This window comes from Daucus carota, chromosome 6, assembly GCF_001625215.2.
Source record: "Daucus carota subsp. sativus chromosome 6, DH1 v3.0, whole genome shotgun sequence".
Lineage (NCBI taxonomy): Eukaryota > Viridiplantae > Streptophyta > Magnoliopsida > Apiales > Apiaceae > Daucus > Daucus carota.
The window spans coordinates 16,005,066-16,015,186 of NC_030386.2; the positions used below are offsets into that span (position 1 = coordinate 16,005,066).

General features: G+C 32.6%; 1 protein-coding gene across 1 annotated transcript; it reads left to right on the forward strand.

Moving 5' to 3' along the window:
* The first annotated feature begins 5,890 nt into the window (after positions 1-5,890).
* Positions 5,891-6,586, forward strand: LOC108192231 (B3 domain-containing protein At2g33720). Its single transcript, XM_017372981.1, has one exon. The coding sequence runs from the start codon at positions 5,891-5,893 to the stop codon at positions 6,584-6,586; it is 696 nt and encodes a 231-aa protein (XP_017228470.1).
* The last annotated feature ends 3,535 nt before the right edge of the window (positions 6,587-10,121 follow it).

The following is a 10,121-nucleotide window of genomic DNA, read 5'->3' on the forward strand; positions in this document are numbered from 1 at the left end:
ATAAACTCAGCAATCCAATGACATATTAATAAAAAAATATATATGTATGAATCTATATTAATGAACTTGTCAAGCTAGTACAGGCCTGGAGAAAATTAACGGCAAATCACTATATATAAAGTGATTTCGTTCACTTTGGATATGGGAATCATTGAGGACCTAAAATACAAAAAAAAACTACTAAAAAATGTAATACATGGATCTTAAATATCCCTAAAATGAATTCACACAAATTTCTCGAATCAAAACAAAGCAAGCTCAAAGTTTAGAACAACCAAATCAATCATTACCATCCCATAAAATGCACACAACAAAAAACCCGAAATAACAATAAAACTATACAATGATTAGATGTATATATATACCTGGTCTTGACATTTGAGAAAACTGAGAAAAGAGAAAGGGAGAGGGAGGGGCGGAGAGAGAGCCAGTGAGGGAGGGAGGGAGGGAGGAGGGGGCGGAGAGAGAGAGAGAGAGAGAGAGAGAGAGAGAGAGAGAGAGAGAGATTTGTCGACCGAGCAGATCTGGAGTGAAGACAAGTCGAGTGTGCCATTTCTATTTCATCAGAGACAATATGAAAATTAGGGATTGAGGGAGAGGGAGGATGAGAAGAAGAGTGTGCCGTGAACAAATCATAGTAGCTAGTACCCAATTGGAGGTGCTCTGCTAATTTGAGATGCAGAAGAATAGATCTGAAATTGAAGATGAAGAAGAAGAGAGGAAGAGAGATACAAAAAGGGGGAAACGAAAATTTGTGTTAATGCCAAGGGGGGAAGTAAAAATTATTTGGGGAATTGAAATGGCACATCTCCAAAGCGGAGATACAGAAATTGTATTACAAATAATAGAAATATAATATTTTAATATAATGCGTAGTTGAATTATGAAAAAAATACATTTTTCAAGTATTTATTTATAGTTTATTATCAAAATATCTTATAAGATAGAATATTAAATATATAATAATTAGTGATATAAACAGTCGATATTTTATAATTATCTTATACGATCTTTTAACAAAATTTAGTAGGATTATTGTGTCTAGTAAACAAAATAATTGATCCTAGTATTTATTGATGTAGGAATATAAAAAAATTAGAAAAATAATCTTGTAATTTTTTTTAACAAAAATCCTATAAATTTATCATGTAATTTTTGCCATTTTGTGTCCCAATAATTGCGGTATAATAAATTCTTTTTTTTTGAAGAGTCAAAAATTCTCGTATCTTGATTAATTCTTATTTTTATACTTTTTATCTAAAAAATATATTTATATATATATTATGCATATATGCAAATATATATTGTTCATTTGTAATACCAACACAATTTTGTAGTTCGGATGTGAGTATTAGTATGTGTTTTATGTTTACTATTTAGAAAGTACTGGATATAATCTTTGTTATGTATAAGATTAGCTCAATATTAATTTTTAAATATTTTTTTCGATGATCTAACCGTACGGATGTCGAGAACTAACAATATTAGTCATCTATAAAAAAAATTAAAATTTTTTATGTTTATTTTGTATGTTTTTTTTAACAATATTAGTCAAACGTAAATTCTGTCTTATTGTGAAAAGGTATATTTTGTCCTGTAGTGGCTAACAGACAACGGTTTTTATACATAACTCCGTTGTATCATTGAAAATGACACAACTCTTACGCAAGTTACACCGTTGTAAGAGAATCCATTGTCTAAAATAGGCTCAGACAACGCTTCAGGGAAAACCCGTTGTATAAAAGTAGTGTAGACAACGGTTTATGGGAAGAAAACCGTTATATAATATATTTTCATTTTTATGAGTTAAAAATTCGCATTTTCTTGGTCAATTATTGTTTTTCTACTCTTTGTATTAAAATATATATTTATATTATGCATATATGCAAATATGTATTGTTCATTTGTAATACCAACACGATTTTGTAGTTCGGATGTGAGTATTAGTATGTGTTTTATGTTTACTATTTAGAAAGTACTGGATAGAATCTTTGTTATGTATAAGATTAGCTCAACATTAATTTTTAAATATTTTTTTCGATGATCTAACCGTACAGATGTCGAGAACTAACAATATTAGTCATGTATAAAAAAAATTAAAATTTTTTATGTGTAATTTGTATGTTTTTTTAACAATACTAGTCAAACGTAAATTTTGTCTTATTGTAAAAAGGTATATTTTGTCCTGTAGTGTCTAACAGACAACGGTTTTTATACGTAACTCTGTTGTATCATTGAAAATGACACAACTATTAAACAAGTTATACCGTTGTTAGAGAATCCATTGTCTAAATTAAGCTCAAACAATGCTTTATGAAACATCCGTTGTATAAAAGTAGTGTAGACAACGGTTTGTGGGAAGGAACCGTTGTATAATAAATTTTCATTTTAATGAGTTCGCCTTTCCTTGATCAATTCTTGATATAATGCAAGAAAAACCTATGACTATCAAGAAATTGTTTATTTTGTTATAACTTTGATTAGGACTTTTGAATCTTTACACTCTCTCATGTACATTTATTTTCTTAAAATTCATTCAGTTAGACAACATTTTATTAGTTAGTACAGGCTTGTCTATAAGGCCATGTTACCATGCTAACAAAAACGCTTGTATGTTAGCTTTCCAGTCACACAACACTATGTAAAACCCTTGTTTGAACTACTCGTAAACAACACAAAAAATAAAACACTTGTCTAATTACAACAACGGTTTCTTGAACTATTGTCTGAAATTTCTTCACACATCGGCTCTCCAAACAGTTGTCTAACATGCATCATTACATAATACCACAGTTAAGAAACCGTTGTCTGATTGAATTTACTAGACAACAGTTTTTTAACCGTTGTAGGTCGTAGGTGTTGGACAATAGTTTTTCGAGGACGAAAAGAAAGTGTTGTGTCTTAATTCCAAACAACGCTTTTTTCACCGTGCGTTGTCTGATCAGTGTTGTCTAATGGTGTTTTTCTTGTAGTGTGATGCAGTTGGTTAGAAGTAGTGGAGCATGAATAGGAGTGGCACCTATTTTATAGCCACTATCTTTCCCTCTGTTAGTAGTTTTGCTTATATATACGTTCAGGATATACACTGAATGTATGGCCTTGTAATTCAGTTCTTTCATTTCAGTAATACAAAAATCAGAGCGCTAGCTTTGCTCATATCTGTTTGTTTATGTTTCATTTACACCAGTGCTAATTAAGTAAAGCCCAGGCCCAGAGGTCTTCTGTTGATCCTAAGCTGTTTTCGAGAAACCTGATGAGAACAGTAGTTCTGATTGTATCGCTAAAAATATTAGCGGTTTTCGTTCTTACACTCGTGAAGAAGAGGCAGAAGAGAGATTTCTCGGAGTGTCAACGAAACTAAAACTTTGGATCGATGGAAATGAGAGCAATGATCCATGGAAAATCAAAAAAACGCTGACGCAAAGTGATTGTGACCGTCTCTACAGACTCACGCTACGTAAAGATATGGTGCAGAATCATATTATCAAGGTCTGGGAAGAAGCTGGGAGAGTGGATGAGATTGAGAAAGTAGTGAGTGATGAAGGAGTTGCCATTAAAGTTTGGGATTACGAAAGAGAGAGAGCTTATGAATTGAAGCTGAAGAAGCTGAGTTCCAGCAAGAGCTTTATAATTAGCGGAGCATGGAGAACAAAGTTTGTGAAAGAGAGGAGACTGAAGAGGGGGGACACCATTGGCCTCTATTGGAGCACATCCAAGTCCAGATTCGTCTTTTCTGTTCTTGCTCGTGCTCCTCCTATTCCTGTTTCTGAAAGAGGTGGTGAATAAGTAAGAAGGAAGCACTTTAGAATATTAGAGGGCTAGAAGGACACATGGAATATAGGTTTACACAGAGAAACCATTCTTAATTCTTATTTTAAGAAACCGTTTTTTATATTTTAAGTTCTTCAATCTTCTATAAAATATGTGTTGTATGTTATATTTCATTTTATTTTTTTTTATATCAAACATTATTGCCATTTAATTGAAAGTTTGAAGAAGGGTGTTTGAGGGTTTTAGTGAGATTTATGACAAAAATATGTGAATTGTGAAATGAGGCAGTAATGATTGATGAGCAGTAGATTAGGTCTTACAAGGGTCGCTTCAACATTCTTGTCCTTTCATTTTTTTCTGGGTTGGGCTTAACTCTGCTATGATATTTTTGGCAACCTAGGCTATATACTTTACAAATGAGTATCCGTTCGATTACGTCTCGGGATGAGCCAGAGTCGAACCAGGGTGTCTCCCGACAACAAGGAATAAACCCTATCCAATCGTTATTCAAGAAGACTGACTTTGTTTCCAATATAAAGACAATTTTCTTAAAATTATTTACCTTTTCTCGTTAGGATGTTTGTCCGAATTTTTTCAAATATAAAGAAAATTTTATACAAATTAATTATCTTTTGTCATGAGGATGTTTTCCCGATTCTGATGGGTCAATTTGTTGCCTGAAAAATAAAATAGATCTAGGTTAGAGAAATTTTCTCCAAATAAAATACATTATATTTTTGAAAATGATTTTTTTTAAACAAAGGTGGGTCTAACAATAAAAAACATACGCCATAAACACCAATGATTGAGTCGAACATATAGTAAATTGTCATCGCATGTTCTCATGAAGAGACAGTTAAACGATAATTAAAGATAATGTATATACGAATATAAGTATCCACTTCATGTATCGACCAGAATTGTGATTTCATACAGAATTTTATCATCAAACCAAGACTACTGCAATCAGGATGTGAAAACAAACCTCTCACTGAGGAGAAAAAACAATCTGAAAATACAAACCTAAAACCTAAATAAAAGCAAATCAAAAACAAATGAAAATAAATAACTTAGTTTTGATAGTCAAAGCAACAAGACATGTAATTAACTTTTGAATCTGATAAGCTGCGGTTGAATCGAAGAAAAAAAATAAACCAGAAGTTCCGATGATTTGTATCTAGAAAAATAAATCAAACCTAATTAAAAGGATAAAAATCCTTCTCGGAAGAGAAAGATTATTGAGAAAAAATCAAATCAAATAAATAAAAAAGTTTGGTAAAATCGATTGGAAACCTCTCAGAAAACAGAGGTAGCTACTTTAAAGAAAAAGAAAATTTTAAAATTTTTATCAGAAAGGTTTGATTTACGTGGAAAAAAATGATTTGTTGTTTATCTTGAAACGAAAGAAGGTTATTCGTGAATCATCACCGCCTAATTTGACGTGGCCCTAAGAGGTAGAGTTAAACAAAGAAAATAAAACTTATCCTAATATAAATCTCTTATCATTTTCTTCATATTTTACTTTTATTAGTAAATTATATGCTTACCTTTGGTCATTAAAATATTAAAAAGAATGGGATAAGTGAAAATGCAACTACTTCATAAACTAAGAAGAAACAAATAAGAAAAAAAAATAGTATTTCAATACCCATACAAATTAGTAGTTATTTTGATTTAAAACACCTATTTAAGATGTAAAAATACATAATTATATATGTTGCTTATTTTTAAATTCTTTTTTCTGTAAATATAAAAATATACTTTTATTTAACCTTTTTTTCATAAATACAATAGTCACCAAACAATTACTGTTAGAATTATATTTCCGGTTAAACTCAACACAAAAATCAAATCAAGTGACCTATATATGAACTCGGATGCAACAAATCTTTGCCTGAATATTTTGGTTACCATAATTACATGAATCCTAAATCCTATGGAATTTATTTTCCAATTACGTACATATTTTCCTAAACACAATGAAATATATACCTAGCTACTAATCAAATAGAACACACCTATAAATAGCTAGCCCACGTACATCATACCTGCAATTCTCAAATATTTCCAAGAGGCCTTACTTACAAAAATTCTTCAATCAGAAAACTTGAGGTCGACGATGAACATGAAGATTGATACGATGAAGAGTCCCAACGAGATTCCAGAAGAATCAAGAAAGAGGAGGCTGGAAGATCTTGATGCGGGCAGCTTAAGGTTAAGTACTCCATCTTGTTACACTAATTGTGATGCTGCTGTTTTCGAGAAACCCGAGAACAGTACTTTTGATTCTGCACTCAACATAAGAATCGCTAAGAACATTAGCGGTTTTCGTTCTTACACTCATGAAGAAGAGGCCAGAGAGAGATTTCTCGGAGTGTCGACGAAACTAAAACTTTGGATCGATGGAAGTGAGGGCAATGATCCATGGAAAATCAAGAAAACGCTGAAGCATAGTGATTGTGATCGTCTCTACAGACTCACGCTATGCAAAGATATGGTGCAGAATCATATCATCAAGGTCTGGGAAGAAGCTGGGAAAGTGGATGAGATTGAGAAAGTAGTGAGTGATGAAGGAGTTGCGGTTAAAGTTTGGGATTACGAAAGAGAGAGAGAGTATGAATTGAAGTTGAAGAAACAGAGTTCCAGCAAGAGTTATGTAGTTAGTGGAGCATGGAGAAAAGAGTTTGTGAAAGAGAGGAGACTGAAGAAGGGGGATATCATTGGGCTTTATTGGTGCACATCCAAGTCCAGATTCGTCTTTTCTGTTCTTGCTCGTGCTCCTCCTGTTGCTGTTTCTGAAAGAGGTGGTGAATAAGTAAGAAGGAAGCACTTCAGAATATTAGAGGGCTAGAAGGACACATGGAATATAGGTTTACACAGACGAACCATTCTTAATTCTTAATTTAAGAAACCATTTTTTATATTTTAAGTTCTTCAATCTTCTATAAAATATGTGTTGTATGTTATATTTCATTTTATTTATTTTTTATATAACATTGCCATTTAATTGAAAGTTTGAAGAAGGGTGTTTGAGGGTTTTAGTGAGATTTATGACACAAAAATGTGAAATGAGACAGTAATGAATTGATGAGTAGTAGATTAGGTCTTATAAGGGTCGTTTTAACATTCTCGTCCTTTCATCTCTGCTATGATTTTTTTGACAATTTAGACTTATATACTTTACAAATGAGTATATGTTCTGCTACAAGAGCCAGAGTCGAACCCAGGTGTCTCCGAACAACAATGAATAAACCCTATCCAATCGTACTCAACTATGCTATATTAAAGAAGACCGACTTTGTTTCCAATATAAAGGAAATTTAATTTCTTAAAATTATTTACCTTTTCGTGAGGATGTATGTCCGAATTTTTTTCAAATATAAAGAAAATTTTATACAAATAAATTATCTTTTGTCATGAGGATATTGTTTTCCCGATTCTGATGGGTCAATTTGTTGCCTGAAACATAAAATAGATCTAGGTTAGAGAAATTTTCTCCAAATAAAATACATTATTTTTTGGAAAAAGATTTTCTTTAAACAAAGGTGGGTCTAATAATAAAAAAACATACAACATCAACACCAATGATCGAGTCGAATAGACAGTAAACTATCATCCATTGTTCTCATGAAAAGACAATTAAACGAAATTAAAGATAATGTATATACGAATATATGTACCCACTTCATCAATCGAGCAGAACTGTGATTTCATAGAGAATTTCATCATCAAACTAAGACCACTGCTTGCAATGAGGAAGTGAATACAAACACACCGAGGTCCGTGGAGAGAAAACAACTTGAAAATACAAGCCTAAAACAAAACAAAAAAAAAGAAAAGCAAACCAAAAAACAAATGAAAATAAAAAACTTAGATTGATGGTCGAAGCCACAAGACATATGATTAACTTTTGAATCCGATAAGCTCCGCTTGAATCGAAGAAAAAAAGTATACGAAAGTTCCGATGATTTGTATCTAGAAAAATAAACCAAACCTAATTAAAAGGATGAAAATCCTTCTCTGAAGAGAAAAGATTATTGAAAAAAACAAATCAAATAAATAAAAAAGTTTGGTAAGTTTTACATCCGTACGGTTGGATCGTTGACAAATCCATTTTATAAATTAATTAAGTCAACTGGGTAGTAGTACCCGTGTCAGGGACTACAACTTTTACCGGATTTCTGTTAAAAAGACGAACAAGAAGAGTTGATTATTTTCCGATAAAATTTGTACATGACTACAATAAGTCGATATTAACATCCGTACGGTTGGATCGTTGACAAATCCATTTCAGAAATTAATTAAGTCAACTGGGTAGTAGTACCCGTGTCAGGGACTACAGCTTTTACCGGATTTCTGTTAAAAAGACGAACAAGAAGAGTTGATTATTTTCCGATAAAATTTGTACATGACTACAATAAGTCGATATTAACATCCGTACGGTTGGATCGTTGACAAATCCATTTCAGAAATTAATTAAGTCAACTGGGTAGTAGTACCCGTGTCAGGGACTACAGCTTTTACCGGATTTCTGTTAAAAAGACGAACAAGAAGAGTTGATTATTTTCCGATAAAATTTGTACATGACTACAATAAGTCGATATTAACATCCGTACGGTTGGATCGTTGACAAATCCATTTCAGAAATTAATTAAGTCAACTGGGTAGTAGTACCCGTGTCAGGGACTACAGCTTTTACCGGATTTCTGTTAAAAAGACGAACAAGAAGAGTTGATTATTTTCCGATAAAATTTGTACATGACTACAATAAGTCGATATTAACATCCGTACGGTTGGATCGTTGACAAATCCATTTCAGAAATTAATTAAGTCAACTGGGTAGTAGTACCCGTGTCAGGGACTACAGCTTTTACCGGATTTCTGTTAAAAAGACGAACAAGAAGAGTTGATTATTTTCCGATAAAATTTGTACATGACTACAATAAGTCGATATTAACATCCGTACGGTTGGATCGTTGACAAATCCATTTCAGAAATTAATTAAGTCAACTGGGTAGTAGTACCCGTGTCAGGGACTACAGCTTTTACCGGATTTCTGTTAAAAAGACGAACAAGAAGAGTTGATTATTTTCCGATAAAATTTGTACATGACTACAATAAGTCGATATTAACATCCGTACGGTTGGATCGTTGACAAATCCATTTCAGAAATTAATTAAGTCAACTGGGTAGTAGTACCCGTGTCAGGGACTACAGCTTTTACCGGATTTCTGTTAAAAAGACGAACAAGAAGAGTTGATTATTTTCCGATAAAATTTGTACATGACTACAATAAGTCGATATTAACATCCGTACGGTTGGATCGTTGACAAATCCATTTCAGAAATTAATTAAGTCAACTGGGTAGTAGTACCCGTGTCAGGGACTACAGCTTTTACCGGATTTCTGTTAAAAAGACGAACAAGAAGAGTTGATTATTTTCCGATAAAATTTGTACATGACTACAATAAGTCGATATTAACATCGATAAAATTTGTAAATGACTATCCATAAGTCGATTTTTATTTGGATTTAATTGATTTTGACATTCTTGGACATAATTTAAGGATTATTTAAAATTTTAACAACCCAATCATTGAGCTTTGTTATGTCTGAATGAGAACATAATAATTGAAGTCAAAATTAGGTCATTCATTACTCCTCATCTTATCCCCTCCTGTACTCTCCATCGTGATTCGTGGCGGCTCCATCGCACCTCGACCTCCTCGAACCTCCATCGACCTCGACCTCAAGCTCGACCTCGACCTCAAGCTCCTTCGCACCTCCTCCATCGCACCTCGACCTCAAGCTCAACCTCCCCCATCGAACCTCGACCTCCATCGCAGAGACCTCCATTTTAGGTAAATCCGTAACCTAAATTATCTTTTTAGTGTTTTAGGGTTCCTCCATTGTTTCAGTGGTTTAAGCTCTAACACAAGCTCACCTCTGCAATTCTTGTTTGAAGTGATAAGCTTAATAGTTAATTGTTTAATTAGTTAGTCATAATCTTAATTAGTTAATTGTTTAATTAGTTAGTCATAATCTTAATTAGTTAATTGTTTAATTAGTTAGTCATAATCTTAATTAGTCACCTCTGCAATTAATTGTTTGAAGTGATGCACATTGGGAATTTGGGTTTGTGATAAGCTTAATTAGTTACTAATTGCTAATAGATTATGTAGTTGTTGCTGATTGTTTTGGTTTGGTAGTTAGTCGTAAGCTTAATAGTTTTGGTTATTTGGGAATTTGGGTTTGTAATTGTTTTGGTAGTTAGTCATAAGCTTAATAGTATATGCTCTGTTTTTGACCATCATGTCACTTTCTTTTTGCAGCTTGTTTTATATCAAAAT